This window comes from Triticum urartu, chromosome 7 (assembly GCF_003073215.2).
Source record: "Triticum urartu cultivar G1812 chromosome 7, Tu2.1, whole genome shotgun sequence".
NCBI classification, from domain to species: domain Eukaryota; kingdom Viridiplantae; phylum Streptophyta; class Magnoliopsida; order Poales; family Poaceae; genus Triticum; species Triticum urartu.
The window spans coordinates 311,293,254-311,316,792 of NC_053028.1; the positions used below are offsets into that span (position 1 = coordinate 311,293,254).

At 48.0% G+C, this 23,539-nt stretch overlaps 1 protein-coding gene across 1 annotated transcript in view; it reads left to right on the forward strand.

Moving 5' to 3' along the window:
* Positions 1-21,794, forward strand: part of LOC125518797 (thylakoid membrane protein slr0575-like) — a 38,251-nt gene extending 16,457 nt beyond the window's left edge. The window contains exons 7-8 of the mRNA XM_048683665.1: positions 21,408-21,453; positions 21,523-21,794. Coding sequence (XP_048539622.1) covers positions 21,408-21,453; positions 21,523-21,584 — 108 coding nt within the window. The 3' untranslated portion in view covers positions 21,585-21,794. The remainder of the gene's footprint in view (positions 1-21,407; positions 21,454-21,522) is intronic.
* The last annotated feature ends 1,745 nt before the right edge of the window (positions 21,795-23,539 follow it).

Sequence of the window (23,539 nt, forward strand, 5' to 3'; positions counted from 1 at the left end):
ATATCTTCCCATGGTTGATACAGAATTGGAAGAAGCATATAGAGACCATAGGATTGAGCTTTAGACTTAGCTTTGCGACATGCATCGGTTGGTGAAGCGGTTGACGTCGCGGAACATCTTGGGCCAAAAATAATTCTTGGAGAGCGTAGCAAATGTTTTTTCGCGTCCAAAGTGTCCCATTAGTCCTCTGCCATGAGATTCTTGCAAAAGTAGCAAACGAAGAGAAGACTCGAGGATGCAAAGTTTGTTAACTCTCATAAGATAATCATCTTTGATGTAATAGCGTTTCCAAGATGTATGCGTCAAACATTTGGCATAAGGAATAGCAAAAGTAGGATCATTTGCATACAAGTCTTTTATGTGCTCAAAGCCAATGACATTTAGTTCAAGTTTGGTGACAAGCATGCATATGCGGGAAAGAGCGTCCGTCACAACATTTTCCTTACCTTTAATGTACTTGATGACATAAGGAAATGACTCAGTGAATTCAATCCATTTAGCATGGCGCTTGTTCAACTTAGTTTGACCCTTAAGGTATTTAAGTGTTTCATGGTCGGTACGAATGATAAATTCATGAGGGCGAGGATAATGTTCCCATTCATGCAAAACTCGCACTAAAGCATATAGCTCTTTGTCATAGATGGGGTAATTGAGTTGCGCTTCGGAAAGTTTCTCGCTAAAGTAAGCTATGGGGCGCTTCTCTTGCGTTAACACACCTCCTACGCCATTACCACTAACATCACAATGAATTTCAAAGGGTTTGTCAAAGTTGTAAAGCAAGCACGGGAGCATGAGTAAGCAAATTCTTAAGCTCATTGAATGTGTTATCTTGGGATGGTCCCCAAACAAAAGGCGCATTTTTCTTGCTCAAAGCATGCAAAGAAGAAGCAATGGTGCTAAAATCCTTAACGAATCTACGGTAGAAACCGGCTAAACCAAGGAAGCTACGCACTTGCTGCAAGTTGGTTGGTTGGGGCCAAGTTTTAATAGCATTGATCTTAGATTCATCTACATGAACACCCTTAGAAAAGACACCGAAACCCCAAAAAAAAGCTTATCAACACCAAAAAGGCATTTGTCCGTATTAGCAAAAAGGTGCTCTTTTCTAAGAGTTTGTAGCACGATTCGAAGGTGGGTGACATGGTCTTTTAGAGATTTGCTAAACACAAGAATATCATCAAAGTAGACCACAACAAATACACCAATGTAAGGTCGAAAAACAAAATGCATGAGTCGCATGAAAATTACCGGGTGCTTCGGATAAACCCATTGGCATAACAAGCCATTCATATAAGCCAATTTTGGTCTTAAATGTGGTTTTTCATTCATCACCTTCTTGGATGCGTATTTGACAGTAGCCACTCTTAAGATCAATCTTATAGAAAATGGTGGCTCCGCTAAGCTCATCAAGCATATCATCTAGGCGTGGAATAGGGTAATGATAGCGCACGGTAATAGCATTGATAGGACGACAATCGGTACACATGCGATATGTACCATCTTTCTTGGGAACAAGGATTACCGGGACGGCACAAGGCCACAAACTTTCTCGAACATGGCCGTTGTCGTTGAGTTGTTGTACTTGCCGTTGGATCTCCTTAGTTTCCTCGGGGTTGACGCGGTAGGGAGCCTTGTTAGGAAGGGGTGCTCCGGGGATGAGGTCGATTCGGTGCTCGATGCCTCGTAGAGGAGGTAGACCCGGAGGTAGCTCGTCGGGGAAAACGTCTTGGAATTCCTGCAATAGAGAAGATAACACTAAAGGTAGATTGTGAGAGGTGTTAGCTTTTGGTGCCTCGTCCTTGCACAGAAGGACATAATGCATGACACTTGATGGGTTCTCACACACTTCTCTTATCTCACCTTTGGTGGTAAATAGAACTAAGTTGTTCTTGTCGCTCATCGTGGAGGCACTCATTTTGGGCTTGTGGCGCTCATTCTCTTTTTGGTGGTTCGTTCTCTCACTATTCTCTCCACGATGGGTGGCTTGCTTGCCAGCGATCACTTGGCTTGGAGACATAGGTCGAAGTACGTACTCCTTTCCTTTCATCTTGAAGATATAGTGATTCGTTCGGCCGTTGTGGATGACACCTTGATCGAATTGCCATGGTTGCCCAAGAAGCAAACGGACATTGGAACGACATCACACTCCAAAGTGTCTTCGTAAGCTCCGATTTTGAAGGAGACTTGCACCTATGCTCGACTTGGATAGTGCCGGAGTTGCTTAGCCATTGAACTTTGTAGGAATGTGGGTGCTTCATCTTGACCAATTGGAGCTTGGAGCATAGTTCTTCACTTGCCAAGTTATGACAACTCCCTCCATCGATGATGACCTTGACGGACCTTCCGTTGATGCCGGCCTTGGTATGAAAGATAAGGCATCTTTGGTCTTCTTCTTGTTGATGTTGAAGAGTCAAGACCTTCGAGACAACGAGAGCGTGGCTTGAATCTTCGTCACAAAAGACTTGACCCTCTTCATCTTCGTTCACTTGCCGGTGCATGGCCACTTGCTCAAATGCTTCCATTTCTCCTTCACTCATGGAGTCGTATGTGCCATCGTCATTGAAGATCATGGTGCGCTTGTTGGTACACTCAAAGGACTTGTGGCCTCGGCCTCCGCATGTGAAGCATTTGAAGGAACTTGTCTTGATGGTCTCATCGGTCGGGGTAGATGATGATGAAGCTCTTGGCTTGAAGTTGCTTGTTGTAGGAGGATGGCTTGAGGTTGTCGAAGTTTTCTTGTAACTCGACTTGGCGGCGTTGCTTGTAGATGGCTTGGTTGAGGTAGAAGGTGTTGGAGTCGTTGACGCTTGGGTGTTGGAGACGCCATAGGACTTGGATGAGAACTTGGCATACTTGAAGTCATCTTGCACTTGACGTTCCGCCTTGGTAGCTTGATGCACTAGCTCGATGAGGTTCGAGTATGGCTGGAAGTCGGCGATCTTCTTGATAGGATGATTGAGTCCATTCAAGAAACGTGTCATAGTTTGCTCATCATCTTGCGTGACATTGGCTTGTATCATTGCAATCTCCATTTCCTTGTAGTATTCTTCAACGCTCTTGGTTCCTTGCTTGAGGAGTTGGAGTTTCTTGAAGAGGTCGCGGTTGTAGTAGGTTGGCACGAAGTGTGCTCTCATGACATTCTTCATTTGCGCCCAAGTAGTGATGGGTGGTTCACCTCTTACCTCTCGACGCTCAATGACTTGTTCCCACCAAATGAGGACGTAATCTTGGAACTCAAGGGATGCCATAGCGATCTTCTCTTCCTCATAGTTGTGCAAGTGGAAGATTTTGTCAACCTTCAATGCCCATGAAAGGTACTTTTCGGGATCATTGCTTCCGTTGAACTTTGGCATGGTGAACTTGAGCTTGCCGTAACGTTGCTCTTCATTGTGTTGGGGTCGAGGGTGATGACGTCCTTGACGAGGAGGATTGTCTCCCTCAACTTGCTCTTGGCTTGGAGGATTTTCATTGTCCTCTTGTTCTTGTTGAACTTGAGGTGCTTGTCGAGCTTGTGGAGGAGCTTGAGGAACTTGATGATGCACTCTTGATTGAAAAATCCTCTCTTGAACCTCTTCGCGAAGCGCTTCTTGTTGTTCACGAGCTTGTCGGTTGCGCGTGGCTACGGCTCGACTTGAATCTCGGAGGGCTCATTGCGCCTCAAGTGCTTGAGCTTCTCGCGATTGTTGTTCTTGACGTTGTGCCTCGGCATCTTGTGCATCTTGGTGTAGTCGCGCTCGCTCTTCCTCTTTGTGTTGGCGTTGACGTTGCCGTTCTCGTGCTTGCGCAAAAGTAGCTTGGTTTTGACGGTGTCGTTGCTCTTGAGAGTCGTTGTCGTGTAGAGGGTTGCGGGTTGCTTGAAGATTTTGGCGCGTGGCACGTCGAAGAGTATTCGATGTCGGTGTACTTGAGCCGGAGATGGTGTAGTCGGAGTGTCGACTTGAGCGGCTCCGTCTTGAGGAGGACGAAGTGGAAGAAGAGTGGTTGAGCAACAAAGCACGAGTCTCGTCCATTCTTGCATCATTCTCTTGCTTATGGTCGTCGAGCTTGTTGTCACAGTCTCTTGTACGTTGCTCGGAAAGTCGCAAGTCGGTGGCGAGGTTGTCGATGCGTTCACTCATTGCTTGTTGCTCTTGATGCAAAGCACGTTGTGCACCAAAGAGGTGGCTCTTTGTGACGTAGGAGGACATGTCGTCGTCTTGCTCGATGAAGAGTGGGTTGGTAGAAGTACTTGGCCTATCCATCGTTCCAAACAAATATGTGAGTGGGAGAAAGAGAAGAATTTATACCAAATGTACCTTGACCGATGTTGAAGACGGATCAATGATCACTCAATATGAAACAAGGAAATAGCACAATTGGTACCAATTCTTGTTGGTTTCTCACACCTACACAAGTAAAAACTTATGGTGGAGCTCGGTGAGGATGGTGGCACAAAATTTGATGCAATTGTTAGTGAGCTTCAATAATGTTGGAAAAGATTCGCAAATTTGCAATGCAACAAGTAGACCAATAGCAAAATATGATACACGGAAACACACACGCAAAGAGATAAATGGGGTCGTGCAACCAAGGAATGAGCCAAAATGTGGAATCCACGAAAATACTCTTGTTGCACAACACTAGAGAGACGCTAGCACGATTGCACAATAGGCGGATACGGAAACTTGTGCACAACCTACTAAGCAAAAATGCAACAACTTCTATCCCAAGTATGCTCTATGTATGGTCTTTCGATGATATGATCCAAGATGATCTAGTATGACAATCTTAATGTAGTATGATACTATGGTTCTTGCTTAAAAACTCTTTGCTTATCTTTCCCTTTTGCTTAAAAGCTTGTTTGGCTCTTTCTCTTTTGAGCTATTTTCTCATGCAATGTTTCACGAACCAAGATAGCAATTGTGTATGAGATGACGACTTTGTGACACAAAAGATGATACCAAGATATGGACCAATGATATGATATGTATGCAATGGGAAGTATGATCACTAATGTGCACAAGTGACGTTGCCGGCAATATTCAAAGGCTAATCTCGATGGGTAAGATACGCAAAATGGGCTATGTGGTTAGCAATGCAATGGCAAGAATAATATATCATGATACCAAGATGAGGTTACCGATTCTTGCTGACGGTATGGTGTCAAAATGGTGAAGTGGTTGTTGTCGATGACGCGCCCGTGGCGAAGATGAGCGGCGGTGATGTCGATGTCGAACCGTACCTAAATAGCTGGAACACAATAGGACATGGAACCGCAACTCAAATTCTCAAAGCAAAACGTGACCAAATTGTCGAAGTTGATAGCGGTTAAGTGATGGTCGTGAGTGTGGGAAATGGTGGTGCTATGCGGAAGTGATGGTGGTATGCGGAAGTGGATGTGGGCACTGGAATAAAATTTGGCGAAATTTGGACGGAAAACGGGGCGGTGGATGGAGATGTTGCTGTCAGGGGCCGGATGTCCGGGCTCTAGATCCGTGGACGAACTCGAGGAACTCCGCATGGAAGAGGCAAATTCGGGAGATTTTGTGGATGGAAATTGGGGAAAAGATGGGGGAAAGCTAGATCTACAAACAACACATGAAATCCGCGGATCAAATCGAACAAAACTTCATCACACCAACAAATCACAAAATTTTTTGGGGTATTATTTTTGTGGGAAATTTTCGAATTAGGGACAAAATCAACAAAACAAGGCTAGAAAACACAACGGAGAGGTTTCGAAATCGTGATCAACGTGGCTCTAGATACCAAGATGATGTAGGGTGGAACCCTAGATGGCCGATCTTTCACGAAAGGAGCGGATCCCGCGAAGAACACGCAGAACACGAGGGGAAACACGAGAGAATCACTTAAACCAACAAGAACGATCACACATATGCTAGATCCGAGTACACATAGAGATCACACGATCCAAAGTCAACAAGGGACGATACAAAGGGTAACCGGTTCTTCTCCATGAGGTCTTGATGCCTTCCCGTTAGGGGTCTTGAATCCAAGTGGATCTTCTCCGAAGAGCTGTCGGTCCCTCGCAATGGAGTAGATCCGGATGGATGAGCGAAGCTCTATCTCACATATGAGCTAACACAATGCTAACCCTAGAAAGAGGGAGGAGGAGTATATATAGTCCAGGTGGGCGAAGGGGTACACGGGCCTCGGGCCCTTACACTGTGCGCAAACAGGGGAGGCCGGATGTCCGGGGCTTCACGAGGTGTCAGATGTCCGGGCGGTCGGGGCTGGCCTTGACGCTCTCTGGATAGAGGGTGCCGGATTTCCGGGTTTCGGGCCGGATGTCCGAGGCCTGTAGGTGCTTGGCGGCTACTGTGGACGATGCTCCAGGGGCCGGATGTCCGGGGTCATGGCCGGATGTCCGGGGCCTGGAAGCTGTGCTTGACTCCTTCCGTTGCTTCTATTCATCCGTGAACTTGGGGACTTGTCCGCTTTCACGTGCATCTTCGGGAGGGTCCTCTTGGTACCTGGTCATGCACAACATTTCGGACCTTAGGTAGTAGCCATGTCTTGAGAGGATCATATGTGATATCACTTAGGAAGGAAGTCACCTCGGTCTCGAGAGCTCTAGCTCTAGCTCGTGTCATAGGTCCTCTTGGCACTTCATGAGACGATGGTAGGTCCATGGGGATGACCGTAGAATGCTCCGCATCATTACGGCTGATGGCGCTCCCCTCTGTCGCTCATGTTCCTCGACTTACCATGCAACTCATATCTGGGGGTCAAATTGTTGACTCTAGTTGTAGGGCATTCTCGACTTTGATTCGTGTTCTGTTCAGGGTTGCCGCACGGGTGCTCTACTTGGTGCTGGCCTTGATGCCCTGATGGTCTCTGGGAGCTTGACTGGCTTCGTCTTCCCTCCGCTGCTAGCGCCTTCAGTCTCACAACCCCCATTGTTGCATCTACCAGCTCCTTTTAGCAGTGGCATCATTGTCTTGGCCATTATGTGGTTCTCGTCTCTCATCTTTGGTTCATCGTGGTGTTCTGGGGTCTGTCTACGGTAATGCTTCGTTGGATTGTCTGGGTTGTAGGCTTGGTAAGCAGATTCAGCTACCTTGAGTCAGTGTCCGAGTGCCATTTTGATCTCGTTGACTCTAATGTTTGGGGTCTGGCTCCCTTCACTTCGAAAGGGGGCCATCACTACTATATTATCTTTATAGATGATTTTTCCCGGTACACTTGGATCTGTTCCATGTCTTCTCGTAGTGAGGTCTTATCTACATACAAAAGTATGGTTCATACCTAGTTTTCCACTCCTTTTCGTGCAGATTTGGCTGGTGAGTATATCTCCCATGTGCTGCGAGGATTCCTATTGTTGCCTTTTGGCATCCTCATGTATGTGTATATATGCTGGCTTTGGCCTCCCAATAATACTCATAACAAATTCTAACAAACGAGCAAAGAAATCGCTAACGGAAATGCTACCTAAGAAGCGATGCTGTGGCAGCTAAAATGGATTGCCATGACAGCCAAAAATGCCGCCATGGCATGCTTATTTTCCTGAGCGGTGTAGTTCGATAGGCAACGGTCTCCCCCTTCAACCCTGTCGCGAGAGAGTGAAGTCGACGATGCCGATCAAGAGGCAAAGCTCTTGGAGGCACACATGCCCAAAGTGACTCTTCTCAGGATATCAAACTTTTGCTTTCTTGTGCGGATGAACTCCCCGACCACAATACCATTGTCAACACAATCCCTGACAAGGTGATAGCACAGATCTATATGCTTGTTGTGATCATGGAGAATTGGGTTCTTGCAAGGTGAGATTGCTGACTTGATTGTCGATGTAGAGCACTGAGGGAGCCGTGTCTCGATTGAGCACCTCCCCCGTGTAGATGCGAGACCGTGTGATTGAGCTTTGAACTTAACTTTGCCACATGTAGTGCATCGGCAAACAATGCGTACAACGCCTCGGAACATCCTTGGCCAAAAGAACTTGTTGGCGAGCATATCATAAGCCTTTTCGTGTCCAAAACACAAAGAACTCTCGGGAACAAAAAACTCGTTAGCACGCATGAGATAGCCATCATTAATGTTGTATTGTTCCCAACAAGTGACATCTTGACAATTAGCAAAGGAAGTCGCAAAGAAAGCATCATGCACTTGCAATTCTTTTATATGTAAAAAAACCAAAAACATTGAGTTAAAGTTTAGTGGACAACATGCATTTGCTAGAAAGAGCATCCGCAACAACATTTCTTTACCCTTCTTGAACATGATTAACAACAACAACAAAGCCTTTAGTCTGAAACAAGTTGGGGTAGGCTAGAGGCGAAACCCATAAGATCTCGCGACCAACTCATGGCTCTCGCACATGGATAGCAAGCTTCCACGCACCCCTGTCCATAACTAATTCTTTGGTGATACTCCAATCCTTCAGGTCTCTCTTAACGAACTCCTCCCATGTCAATTTCTGTCTACCCTGACCTCTCTTTGCCGTCTGCTATGCATTGGAGTTTCTGGAGGCCTGCGCTGAATATGCCCAAACCATCTCAGACGATGTTGGACAAGCTTCTCTTCAATTGGTGCTACCCCAACTCTTATCTCGTATATCATCATTTCGGACTCGATCCTTCCTCGTGTGGCCACACATCCATCTCAACATACACATCTTCACCACACCTAACTGTTGAACATGTCGCCTTTTAGTCGGCCAAGTCTCGCGTCATACAAATTGCGGGTCGAACCGCCGTCCTGTAGAACTTGCCTTTTAGCTTATGTGGAACTCTCTTATCATAGAGAATGCCAGAAGGTTTGTGCCACTTCATCCATCCGGCTTTGATTCTTTGGTTCACATCTTCATCAATACCCCCATCCTCCTGCAACATTGACCCCAAATATTGAAAGGTGTCCTTCTGAGGCACCACTTGCCCATCAAGGCTAACCTCCTTCTCACACCTAGTAGTACTGAAACCGCACATCATGTACTCGGTTTTAGTTCTACTAAGCCTAAACCCTTTTGATTCCAAGCTTTGTCTCCATAACTAACTTCCTGTTTACCCCTGTTCGACTATCGTCAACTAGCACCACATCATCTGCAAAGAGCATACACCATGGGATATCTCCTTGTATCTCCCTTGTGACCTCATCCATCACCAAGGCAAAAAGATAAGGGCTCAAAGCTGACCCCTGATGCAGTCCTATCTTAATCGGGAAGTCATCAGTGTCGACATCACTTGTTCGAACACTTGTCACAACGTTATCGTACATGTCCTTGATGAGGGTATTGTACTTTGCTGGGACTTTGTGTTTTTCCAAGGCCCACCACATGACATTCCGCGGTATCTTATCATAGGCCTCTCCAAGCCAATGAACACCATTTGCAAGTCCTTCTTTTGCTCCTTGTATCTCTCCATAAGTTGTCGTACCAAGAAAATGGCTTCCATGGTCGACCTCCCAGGCCTGAAACCAAACTGATTTTTGGTCATGCTTGTCATTCTTCTTAAGCGGTGCTCAATGACCCTCTCCCGTAGCTTCATCATATGGCTCCAGCTTAATTCCACGGTAATTAGTACAACTCTGAACATCCCCCTTGTTCTTGAAGATTGATACTAATATACCCCGTCTCCATTCTTCTGGCATCTTGTTTGCCTGAAAAATGAGGTTGAAATGCTTGGTTAGCCATACTATCGCTATGTCCCCGAGGCTTTTCCACACCTCAATGGGGATACAATCAGGGCTCATCGACTTGCCTCCTTTCATCCTTTTTAAAGCCTCCTTGACCTCAGACTCTTGGATTCGCCGCACAAAACGCATGCTCGTCTCATCAAAGGAGTCATCTAGTTGAATGGTAGAACTCTCATTCTCCCCATTGAACAGCTTGTCAAAGCACTCTCGCCATCTATGCTTAATCTCCTCGTCCTTCACCAAGAGTTGGTCTGCTCCGTCCTTGATGCATTTGACTTGGCCAATATCCCTCGTCTTCCTCTCTCGGATCTTGGCCATCTTATAGATGTCCCAGTCACCTTCCTTCGTGCCTAACCGTTGGTAGAAGTTCTCATACACCCGACCCCTTGCTTCACTGACAGCTTGCTTTGCGGCCTTCTTCGCCATCTTGTACTTCTCTATGTTGTCTGCACTCCTATCCAGGTATAGGCGTCTGAAACAATCTTTCTTCTCTTTAATCGTCTTCTGGACGTCATCATTCCACCATTAGGTATCCTTTCTCCTTCCCCTGGACACTCCAAACTCCTTCGAGGCCACCTTACGAATGCAAGTCACCATCTTCATCCACACATTGTCCGCATCCCCTCCTCCTCCCAAGGGCCCTCCTTAATGACCCTCTCCTTGAACGCCTGAGCTACCTCCCCCTTGAGCTTCCACCACTTCGTTCTAGCAACTTTGGCATGCTTATCCCGCTGGACACGAATCCGAAAGCGGAAGTCAGCAACCACCAGCTTGTGCTGAGGTACAACACTCTCTCCAGGTATCACCTTACAGTCTAGGCACGCACGCCTATCTTCTCTTCTTGAGAGGATGAAATCAATCTGGCCAGAGTGTTGGCCACTACTAAAAGTCACCATATATGATTCTCTCTTTCTAAAGAGGGTGTTAGCTATAATCATGTAGTAGGCTAGAGCAAAGCTTAAGACATCTTCTCCTTCTTGATTCCTGATGCCATAGCCAAAGCCCCCATGCACCCCTTCAAAACCTGTGTTAGATGTACCCACGTGGCCATTGAGATCTCCTATGAAGAGCTTCTCGCCAATCGATACACTCCTAAACATGTCTTCCAGGCCTTCCCAGAACTCCCTCTTGGTGTTCTCATTGTGGCCTATTTGCGGGGCATACGCGCTGATAACATTGAGAACTAAGTCTCCAACTACCAGCTTCACTAGGATAATCCGGTCCCCACGTCTCTTGACGTCTACCACTCCATACTTGAGGCTCTTGTTGATCAAGATGCCTACGCCATTTCTGTTTGCAGCCGTCCTCGTGTACCACAGCTTGAAGCCGGTATCCTCTACCTCCTTCGCCTTCTGTCCCCTCCATTTGGTTTCTTAGACGCAAAGGATATCAACACCTCTCCTCACCCCTGCATCAACTAGCTCCCGAAGCTTCCCTGTCAGAGACCCTACGTTCCACCTACCTAAGCAAATCCTCCTAGGCTCTGACTAGCTTCCTTACCCTTCACACTCGTCGAGTCAAATGCGATGACCCTTGCTCGTTTTTCACTACATCCGGGCGCCGATGTAGCGCGCCACTAAGGATGCGACGACCCAATCCTCGCTCACTTGCCACCGTATCCGGATCAAGATACGGCGCGCCACTAGGAGGGTGACGGCTCGGCCCTTGCCCATTTGACACCACACCCGGATTCCGATGTGGCGTGTCGTTGAGAGGGTTGCGCCCCAACAAATTTTTTTGGGGTTTCATCTCCATAAGAGTGGCTGAGTTTTTACGTTGATTCGCCAAGCCTATCCCAACCCTCCTTTACCCGGGCTTGGGACCGGCTATGTTGAGACAACATCGGCGGAGTTGGTTTAAAGGGCAGCCTGGTACATGTAGCTCCCGCTTGCGCAGGGTCCGGGGAAGGGTCTGACCACTTTGGGTGTATAGTACGCAGCTTTACCACTGCGCCAAGGCTCCCCTTCTTGAACATGATTACATAAAGAAAAGATTCAGTATATCTACTCCATGTTGCATGTTGTCAATTTAGCTTGACCTTTTACGTACTTAAGTGATTCATGATGGAAATGAATAACTAATTCTTTAGGCCATATATAATGACGCCAAACTTGCAAAACACGGACCAAAGCATATAGTTCCTTGTTATAAATGGGGAAGTTTAATTGCGCGCTGAAGATTTCCTCACTAATATATGCTATTGTGCGTTTCTTCTTTGTGGCCACTCATCACGGAGACGCTCATTTTGGCTTCTTTATGGTGGTTCTCTCGCTCACTAGGTTCTCTCGATTAGGCAGAGCTTGAATATTGTCGGTGATGACTTGGCTTGGGAATCATTAGGCGAAGCACATATACCTTGCCTTTCCATTGGAAGCTATAGTACGGAGATTTTGTTTTAGTCGAGTTGAATAAAACTAGAGAAAACTAGAGAAAACGTCTCATGTTGGGGGACACCAAATATCTTCGTTACTGATTCGTGGGGATTTTGTTGTTGCTGCGCGCGGAGTCGATCCAATCTACTTGATGCAAGTTTTTGATCTTACGCTCTTGCATCTTTGCTCGACCAAAATTTCTTGTTGCTGCTGCTAGTACCGTGGAAGGTCGGGCCAATGAATGATTCGCCATCTAGTTGAGTATATATCAGTCCCAATCTTCACAATAATGAGATGGCAAAAGGAAGAATCACAATAACTGAAGAAACACAAGAGGGCAAACTAGATCAACAAGTTTCCATCACACATGTTCTCTCAAAGCATCCAAAAGAAGAGATACATATAGATCCACAATCAACAAAAGAAAAGGTAAAATGATAGAGTTCTTCCTAAAACTCCAAGAGAGATGGGGCCTTGAGAGATTTTTTTTCTCCAAACCCTAGAAGGGGAGGTAGTCTTATTTATTTTATTGGGAATTCTTCTCCCTTAGGACGTCTTGATCCTCTAGGAGGTGATTAAGTGAGCAAAGCTTTCTCAAGGTCTAGGTATGATTTGCTAACCCTAATTTGAGTCCATGGTACGTTTTATATAGCTAAGGGGCGAAAGGGCAGGTTAGAGAGGGGATACGTGACCTCTTGGCCAGATCTGCACATAGGTAGAGGCCGGACAGTCTGGGTTGGCGGCCAACTAGTCTTGGTTGCTAGCCGGATAGTCCGTTTACTAATGTAGGCTCGGCTCCAGGCTGGCACAGTGTTCAGGAGTAGAATAACCTACAGGGGCCACACAGTCTGGGTTGCTACTCGCACAATCCGACCGATGGCCGGACGAACGGTCAGAGGACTTCTTTCACCGTCTTTGATTTTGGGTAATGATGTTCCGGGCACTTCATAGTCTCGGTTGGTAGCCGGACAGTCCGGCCGCTAAAGCCGTGCAACATTTCTTGTTCTTCTTCCTTCTCCTCAGCGACTTGGCTTTCTTCCATCACTCCTTCATGGATGGATCCTTGGTATTTGAGAATGCATAGGGTCTTGGATTGAGGTGGTAGGCATGTCTCATGTGAATGCACCGAAAGTACGAAAAGAAGTGAATTCACCTCTGATTCAATGGCACGGACACAGACTCTAGTCACTGGTCCAGTTAGCACTTGGGATGTTGATGAAGGATCCATGGTGATGTACTGATGTCCATGGGCTGCTTCACACCACTGCCCCAGTCTGTCTCCGCCACTCCACTCACAAAGATTGATGAAAAATAATTTTCCTCCGCATGTATGCTGGCTCAAGGAGGGTGAGACCAATAGTGCATTCTTTAAGATCCATGCGGCCCATAGACTCGAGAAGAATTGCATCTTCTCCATCAAGCAAGGCGACCGTACCGTTTCGGACAAGCCGGGCATGTCCAAAGCTACCTATCTCCATTTCTCCACGCTCGGTACCCCTTGTGAGCAGAAATTCTCCATCGATCTTGGCCAGATGGACGACCGCAACTTCAACCTATTCGACCTCGAGCATCCCTTTACCGAGGAGGAGATTTGGCAGGCCGTGAAGGCGTTGCCTCGCGGGAAGGCCCTGGGCCCCGATGGGTTCACCTCTGAGTTCAAGGCTGATATTTGTGAGGTGTTCGACAAGTTCTTCTCCCTCAATGGCCGCAGCCTAGAGCGGCTTACCGAAGCCCTCGTCACGCTCCTTCCTAAGAAGCCGGATGCTGCCGCCCTCTCGGACTACCGGCCTATAAGCTTGATTTATTTGGTTGTTAAGCTTATCGCCAAGGTGATCTCACTTTGCCTTGCTCCGCGGCTGTCCCAGCTGGTGTCTGCTAACCAGAGTGCATTGTTGCTGGCCGTTGCGTCCATGATAATTTCATGCTTGTCCAGCAGACGGCCCGTCAACTCCACTTCTTGTGGGTGCCCAGAGTTCTTCTCAAGCTTGACATCGCGCGCGCCTTCGACTAGGTCTCTTGGCCATTCCTCCTCGAGGTCTTGCTTCACCTTGGCTTGGTAGCCATTGGCGTGATTGGATCTCCATTCTCCTTTGCACCTCCAACACACGCATTCTCATCAATGGATCACCTAGGCCTTCGATCTCCCATGCCTGTGGGCTTCGGCCGGTTGATCCTTTATCCCCTATGCTCTTCGCTATTGCCATCGATGCTCTAAATTCCCTTCTCATGCATGCTCACCGCTCCGGCATGCTGCAGCATCTCACGACACGCCATGCCGCCTCTAGCATATCTGTTTATGCCGATGACATCGTCATCTTCTGTCACCCATCCTCGCAAGATCCACGTCATTCGCGAGCTGCTTCGCGTGTTCGCCGAGGCTTCTGGTCTATGCACTAACTTTGCAAAATGCTCGGCTACACCTATTCAGTGCGCTGACCCCAAGCAGCTCACCATTGGCAATGAGCTCTCATGTGCAATTGTCATCTTCCCCATTACCTACCTCAGGGCCCCCCTCTTGGTCCGGAAGCCTTCTGCATCATCGCTGCAGCCCATTATCGTCAAGCAGTTGTCAACTCGGCACGCCACGCTCCTCTCCCACGGAGAGCGTCTTGCCCTGGTGCGTCATGTGCTATGTGCCATATCCACCCACATCTTGGTGGTTCTGGCTCTTTGCTCGCCAATTCTTAAGCAGATCAACCGAAGTATCCGTGAGTTCCTTTGGCATGGTTGGAAAGAGACCGTCAACGGCCACGGTCCCATGCACTGACAACGTGTTTGTCACCCTCTCGAGTTGGGTGGCCTTGGGATCCCGGACCTCCAACGTTCCGGCGTTGCCCTGCGCGTGTGCTGGCTATGGCCTCAGCGGATCGACCCTTCTAGACCTTGGGTTCATCTTCAAGTACCAAGCGACCCGGACACCTCATCTGTTTTCCAAGCATCCGTCAACTGGACTGTTGGCAACAGGCACACTTGTCATTTCTGGACGGATCCATGGATCGATGACAAGGCCATCTCTGATTTGGCACCCTCTCTTCTACCTCTTGTTGCCCGGCGCCGATGCAAGTCTTGTTCGGTGACCGATGGGCTTCAGGGCCGCAGTTGGGTGGCCGACATTCGTGGGCGCGCTCACGCCAGGTGCTATGATCCAGTATGTGCAGCTTTGGAGGCTTCTTCGGCCCGTATCCCTTTCTACTGCCGCTGATCGCCTCTCTTGGCGGTCGTCCACCGATGTCTATTGTTTTGCCAAGTCATGCTACCGTGCTCTCTTCGCTGGCTCTACCGCCGCCCCTTTTGGTGTTTGACTTGGCGTTCCTGGGCTCCTCTTTGAGTCAAGTTCTTCATTTGGCCTGCCGATGTTGACCGCTGCTGAACCTTTATGAGGTTGGCCCGTCATTGCTTGCCGCACAACGACCGCTGCGCCCTATGCGAGTTCCTTCCCTGGTGCGCGACGGACATTGCCGCTTTTCCCTCTGGCCATCGAATGGGGCTGGCCACGTTGGCAATCCTCACCGCTTGATCCATCTGGCATCAGCGCAACCGGTGCGTATTCGACAATGAGAGCCCCTCCGTCGCGCGGCTCATTGCATCCATCCAAGACGAGGCCGCGTACTGGGCTAGAGCGGGCGCCCACGGTTTAAGATTGATGCTTGAGTAGTCGCTTTGCTTTGTACACGGGCTGAGCAACCCGCCACCAAGGCTCTGGCTTATCTCTGTCTTGCCGTGTGCGCAAGACTACGAGCTGCCATCCCCTTCTTTGTGCTCTGTCCTACCTATGAATGAAATGATATGTCCCTGATGTATTCGCGAAGAAAAATATACATTTTTAGATTGTACTCTCGTATATATTTGGATGTGTGTATTTTTCATGGGGCATTTACATTTGTGCCCCTAACTCGAACTCACTACTCAAATTTACCCCTAACTTTTTGATATGCTCAAATTTGCCCCTAAAAAGCATTTTAGGTCGCGAGAATGCCATTCCATCTGGTCAAAGTTGTTTGACCAAAACTTTGAAAATTCATAACAAATTGATATGAACTCAAATGAATGCGAAATAAGATATGAGAATGTTCATAGAAACATCACCTATATGTGCATGTCATTTACGTTCATGACAAAAGCACTCTTTAAAGCTTTTTAGGGTTTATATAAAACTATTTAGGGTGAATGCAAATAAATGCACGTCTAGGCGATGAACATAAATGACATGCGCGTATAGGTGATATTTTCATAAACATTTTGACATCTTATTTGCATTCTTCTGAGTTCATATGGATTTGCTTTAAATTTTCAAAGTTTCGATCAAACAACTTTGACTAGATAGAAGGGCATTCTGGCAACCTAAAATGCATTTTAGGGGCAAATTTGAGCACATAAAAAGGTTAGGGGTAAATCTGAGTGGGCGCAAATTAGGGGCATAAATGTAAATGTCCATTTTTCTTACAAGGTAATGGCCCTCGTACTATTAATAAAAGCACACCGAAATTTACCGAAAAAGGCTTTCGCCCCGCTTTATATTATAAAGCAACTGCCCAAGCCAAACATCCAACAAGGTTCACACACACACACACAAAGGTCTAGTACAGACAAGTACTCAAAGGGTTAATGCTGAGGGCACAGCTCAACAAGCCCTGAAGAAACAGAAAAGCACGCACACGCGGGGTGCGGCAGAGCATCTAGTCGGGCTGGGGGGGGGGGCGGAGGGAGCGGAGGCGCCAAGCGGAAGGCCATCGATCGAAGGTCGGCGAGGAGGTTGTTGATGACGTCCCGATCCTGGGGGCGGCTAAGCGGCCGCTAGAGCTGCAAGTATCCACACATTTTAAAGATGGCGTTAGTAGCACGTCGAAGAGCCACCTTCTGTATGACAAGCTTATTGCGAACGGTCCAAAGCGTTCAGGCAAGGACCCCAACACAAAGCCATCTAATATGGCGGTAGCGAGGGGGGAGGCGTGAATTTCCGCAAGCAGGTCAGGGAAGTTGGTGTTGCACCACTGGCCCCCAACCGTCTTGCGGAATCAGGACCAAAGGAACTGAGCCATGGAGCACGAGAAGATGTGGTTAGCATCCTCCACCGTGCCGCACATGGGGCACATCCCATCCCCAGGTCCATTACGCTTAAGGACCTCCACGCCGGATGGGAGGCGGCCTCAGATCCATTGCCATAAGAAGATCCTGATCTTCAGGGGCAGGTGGATGTCCCAAATCAAACTAAAGGGCTCGGGGGCCGTCGAGGGGGCGATGGCCGCGTAGAGGGATTTGGTGGAGAAGCAGCCGGAAGTTCCAGACGCCAAGAGATGGCGTTCGGGGTGACGGCGCCGTCCATAGGGAGGAGGGCGATGTCCTGAAGGAGGGCATCCCAAGCGGCAACTTCAGGTGGGCCAAAGGGGCGGCGGAAAGCGAGGCGCCCTAAGTCAATAAGGGCCGTCTCGACAGAGACACGAGGGTCAACTACAATGGCGAAGAGCTCCGGAAATCGGGCGGCCAGGGGGTGTCGCCAATCCACCGATCAAACCAGAACAGGGTCGAGGACCCAGTACCAACCGAGATGGATGTGCCAATGCGAAGCACAGGTAGCAGCTGGACGACGACAACAACAACAAAGCCTTTAGTCCCAAACAAGTTGGGGTAGGCTAGAGGTGAAACCCATAAGATCTCGCAACCAACTCATGGCTCTGGCACATGGATAGCAAGCTTCCACGCACCCCTGTCCATAGACTGGGAGCCGCCTGAGCGCTGACAGAATGCAAGAGGCTGTCCTCGAAGGTACTTGTTTTGGATGATGGTGAGCCAAAGACCTCCATCGCCATTGGCAATGCGCCAGAGCCAACAGGTCAGGAGGGCAATGTTCATGCGTTGGGAGGACAAGATCCCAAGACCACCCTGGTCCTTGGGTTTGTAGATATGGGGCCAGCTTACCATATGGTACTTCTGCTTATCCCCCTCCCCAGCCCAGAAGAATCTGGATTGATATTTGGCGATCTCCTGATGAAGGGTCTCATGGAGGCTATAGAAGCTCATGAGGAACCAAAGAAGGCTGGCAAGCGAAGAGTTGATAAGGATCACGCGAGCAGTCTTCGACAACCAGCGCCCTTTCCAGGGCTCAACGCGGTGTTGCATACGGGTCACCGTGAGGCGAAAATCCGCCACAGTGAGGCGCGAATCACTAATGGGGATCCCCAGGTAGGTCGTGGGGAAAGAACCCAACCGGCAATTTAGCCGGTCCGCAATAGCCTGTGCTTCCTCCGGGGGAACCCGAGAACCATCACTTCGCTTTTATCGAAGTTGATGGTTAGGCCCGACATCTGTTGGAAGCACAGGAGGAGGAACTTCAGGTTAGCAATGTCTTGGACGGAGCCCTCCACCATTATTATGGTATCATTCGCATATTGAAGGAGGGAGACCCCTCCCCTTCCGACTAGGTGGGGGACGATGCCGCGAATATGGCCAGCATCCTTGGCCTTATCAAGGATGGATGCCAGGCATCAACCACCATGTTGAACAGAAACGGCGAGAACGGGTCACCCTGACGGACCCCACAGAGGGTGGGGAAGTAGGGCCCAATGTCACCGTTGATGTTCACAGCGGTCCGGCCACAGGAGACAAGCTGCATGACGCGAGTCACCCAACGGTCGTCAAAGCCTTTGCGAAGCAACACTTCCCGCAAGAAGGGCCAGTGGACCGTGTCGTACGCTTTGTGGAAGTCTAGCTTCAGAAAGACCGCCCGATGGCGTTTCATCCGGACCTCGTGGAGGACTTCGTGGAATACCAGCACCCCATCCAGAATAAATCGGCCTTGTATGAAGGCGGATTGGTTGGGATGGGTAATCGCGTCAGCGAGCAGGGTCACCCTATTGGCGTACCCTTTGGCCAGGATCCGGAATATGACATTAATCACTGTGATTGGACGAAATTGGCAGATGTTGGAGGCGCCCGGGACCTTGAGGATGAGGGTCACGATACCATGGTTGAGGCGCCCGAGTAGAATTCCTCAAACAGGGCCATGACCTCCGGCTTGATGGTCGGCCAGAACGTTTTGAAGAACGTTACGGGCAGGCCATCTGGTCCCGGGACCGAGGAGGGGTTCATTCCTTTAATAGCCGCGAGGACCTCGTCCTCGGCGAAGGGGGCCACTAATGCCGCATTGGTCTCAACAGAGACCAATTGATCACCCGACCAAATGTCAGAGGCGAGACTAGCCCCACCCCGAGGGGTGGGGGTAAATAGGGCTTTATAGAAGTCATCTACATGGGCACGGATGGCCGAGGGGCGAACGAGAGGCGTGTCTCCATCCCACAGGCAGTGGATGGAGTTTCGACGCCGCCGGCCGTTCGCCACCGCCTGGAAATAGGCGGTGTTGGCATCACCCCGAAGCACCCACCGTTGGGTAACACGCAGTCGCCAGTAGGCCTCTTCATCCGTGTAAATGGTTGAGAGCTGGTCTTCAAGGTCATATTGCAGCATCCACTCATCCGGGAAGATCCCAGACGTGTCGGCACGGGCATCCAGGGCTTGGATAAGCACACCGAAATTTACGAGATCACGTCGTGAATCTAGGAGATTAAAGGTGAGTATCTTGATGCAAAACATCAGCAAGTTAAATCACCCTTTAGAACTTCAAAGACTACCTTCAGTCTCCATGGCGGATCTACAGACGACTTTTCTAAAGGGGGTGTACTAAAATACGTCGTGGCTCACGCGTTGCCCTTCCCAGACGACATAGGAGTGACCCAAACCCTAGCATCCACCACCTCTCCTTCTTTCTCCCCCCTCCTCGCCACCACCCAAGGAGTCTGTCGGCTACTGCGCGTCTTCCGGTGCGGCAAGGATCTGCTGCCTCGCGCCAGTGTGAGTGGCTCTGGAAGCCAGGGTGACGGCCTTGGGTGGAGATGGCCTTCCCTTCCGCTCGCTTGGGCGGTGTGAGGGCGGCGAGGTCTCGTTGCAGCGGCAGGTGGCTTCTTCTTCCTCCCGGCCCCTTCCCCTTGTGACGGTCTGTCAGATCGGGCTGTCGGAGGATGGGGTCGTGGAAGTCTTGGAATGGGGGAAACACTTGGTCGATTTCACGTCGACCTCGATGCCGCCAGCGCTCCGGTGCCGTTCTCCCTCTTGAGAGTGGGTCAAACTACCAGGTCCCCCCCCCCTCCCTCCCTTCTTTGGGACGAAAGTCTTGGCCTTTGGCCGGATGGCGGAGGCGTCCTGGTGTCTTGGTCCTCCCTGGGGGCGCCGTTCAAGGGGTGGTCGGGGGATGTGATCCTCGTGCGTGGTGATTGGTGGTGGTGGCGGTGCTCGGCTCTCCTGGTTACCGGCGTTGGTGGTGGCGAGTTTGTCCTTCCGCATCTTTCAGCGGTTCCTTGCCTTGTTTGCTTGTGGGTTGCCGGCCTGTGGTTGGCGCCCACGTGCGTGGCACGGTCTGGATGAAGGGGAGATACGGCAGTTGCCCGGCGGAGTCGATGTTCTTCAAGCAGTCTGGTTTTTCATGTCCACGGCAATTGCTGTTGTCTGGATACTATGGTTCTGCTGTTCTGGCTGCATGAGATCTTCGGCGGCTTGATGGTAGTTTCCCATGGTGCTCTACTCGCTGCTGCTTCTGGTAGTATTGAGATATGCATGTAATCTTTGAGATTTTGTAAGTCTTTGCCTTTGTAATTCAACACTATTGTATCCTAGCCGGTTGTTGGCTTCATTAATTTGAAGTCGGGCTTTCGTGCATTTTCTCTAAAAAACACACCCAAGAAATTGACAAAAATCTTACATCAGATTTTTTAGCAATTCTAATTGTTGAGATGATGCCAATTTCCTTTAGCAAACATGACAAATCATGGCAAAAACTGATGCCATCCTCACCACAACTATAATTGCCATGAAAAACATTCTAAGTTGTTGCCATGGTAAAAAATCTGACGGTTCGTTTTGTAGTTGCGTCCAAAATTAAATTAGTAACCGTGTATACGTGCATGCACATACAGCTTGACAGTAATATTATTTTCAAGATTGATCACAATTAATATTAATTCCAAGATTTATTGTGTTTAATGCAACTAATTTTGTTTCAAATTATGATCAATGCAATTATCATGTTTTCAAAATATTGATGATGTGATGTATACATCATTGAAGCAACGTGATACAGTGGACATAGGTGGTTGGATGGCACATATCATTTGGATTCACTCGTGCTTTTATAACTAGTAGTAGTATATATGCAGATACTCCCTCCGTTCCTAAATATAAGTCTTTTTAGATATATTTCAAATGGACTACAACATATGGATGTATGTAGACATATTCTAGAGTGTAGATTCACTTATTTTGCTTCGTATGTAGTCACTTGTTGGAATCTCTAAAAAGACTTTTGGGAACGGAGGGAGTATATGAGTACTGAGCCTTGCAAACTTTTTTCTTACGCAGGCAAAATTCACCTCCTTTTTCGGTCCTGGAATTAAGGCTGAAATTGGTGAGTTGTGCTCGTTATTGTCTAATACCCTGTATCAATCACTATCTTACCATTGTTCCGATGACCCAGGAAAAGGTGGTGACGACCTATATGAAGTGCGTCTTATCTCGGAGACCACAGAGGAAGAGTGACAGCGTTTGCAATCCTATTATCTGCTAATATACAACAAAATGATATTTATTTCTTTTCCCCACTAATTTGCATATATAACGTTATTATTGTAATATGCTCAGTATATAATTTTGCTTTTGAGCTTTGTATGTAGTTCCAAATCTAGCATCGTATGTTCCATGCAAAGCATACAAAAAAGGCTATTGTAATAAAGATGTAAATTGACTTGATTGGCCAGCATTGGGCATAGTAGTAGTTGCAATATTTTCTTTTGGGAACTTTTGAAGAAGTTGAAAAATCTGTCGACGTTTAGTCATTTAATTTGGATTTTAGCCTTATCAGCCCAGTAATTCGACATTAGTTGGGAGAACTACTCATGTACCCTGCTCTAGCCTCCACCTCTGGCAACCCTTTGGCCCCCACTCCCCTGTTCTGACATCCCACGCTCGCCACCGAGAGGCCAAAATCACTGTTCTGACATTTCTTCTGGATTTGACCTTTTTTCTACCCCTGTTGTCTGTGGCGGTAGGGTAACACTACCTATGGCCATGGTCAATGGCAGTAGGTACTTGCCCAATGTGTCTGCGCCGTCATGGTGCTTGTTGACATGGATAAGCGACCACCGCCAGGGATTGCGGCGGTAGCCTGTTATACCTTACTGCTAGGCTCGATGGCAGTAGGCTGGAAGTAGGCCCCTGAGAGGTAAGTGGTCGACGGGGTGGTGTGGGGTCTACCCAGCCACCCACCCATTCTCTCGAGCAGGCTCTCCCCTGTTTCTCCCGAACAGAGAGGAGGTGACTCTCTCCTCTGCAATCCCCCCTTCGATCTCCCTCGTTTAGGCATCATTTTGGTCGATTTGTCCTCCCCAACGTAGAGCAAGGTATTCTTCATCCTTTACTCCAATTATTTTGTATCAAATCTTTGTATTTCGGATGCATTTTATACCACTAGGTGCACCCTAGTTTCTCTTGTTTGGAAGTTTGTCATGTTAAAGTTGTTTAGTATGGATATTAGGTATATAATGTGTGGATGAATGAATGGATAGATTGTATGGGATATGTTGGAGTAGTTTTTTTTTTTAATGTGTATGGACGCATGGATGGATAAGTTGCATGGATATATTGGAGTTGGTTTAATTTCAATGTGTATGGATAGATTGTTAGTGGATGAACGCATATGTATGGATATATATATATACATTGGAATGTGTATGCAATGCGTATGGATGAACATGATTGTTTGTATATGTATGAATATACAGATATGTGATGAATGGATATTTATGCATATGTTGTGAATTGACATATAGGTTGTAAACATTTTTCCCTATGTTTTCAATGTGTATGGATATAAAGATTGCAATTCATATGTACGGATTATGTTGTCAAGTATGGATGTTGTCAAATCTCTACTACCTAAAAGGCTTACGTTCCCCTCCCTTCGTCCAACCTCTCCTACGACCCCCTTTCACCTCAATCGATTTTCTTTTCTCCCCACCGGTTTTCTCCTGCTGGTTTTATCCTTGGTTTTCTATTCCTTTCTTAACAGGTAATCAATTTATGTATGGTAACTAGTCGCAATTAATTCGTGCATGGTATGGTAGTACTCCCTCTATTTCCTCCCCCGCCTGATTTTCTATTTAATCAGTTTTTATTTTTCTAGATAAAACAGGATCAATCTTTGGCAACTCATTCAATTATTATATGGTATAATTGATCTCTTCTTTGGCAATGTATAACGCAATCAATTCACATCAATCACGGGCATATTCTTTTATTCCGTATCTTGGTTTATTTCCTGCCTTTTCTGCTATTGATTTTTTCTCTCCATAAATATCTCTTCCTTCCTTTCCAGATTTCATCTCATTCATCTGATGATCGTGTGCCCGCCGCGCTAGGGTACGCAAGACACTACCTGCACCGTTGCTACGATCATGCTCGCGCCGCGCCGGGAGGCCACCATCCTCCTCGAGGAG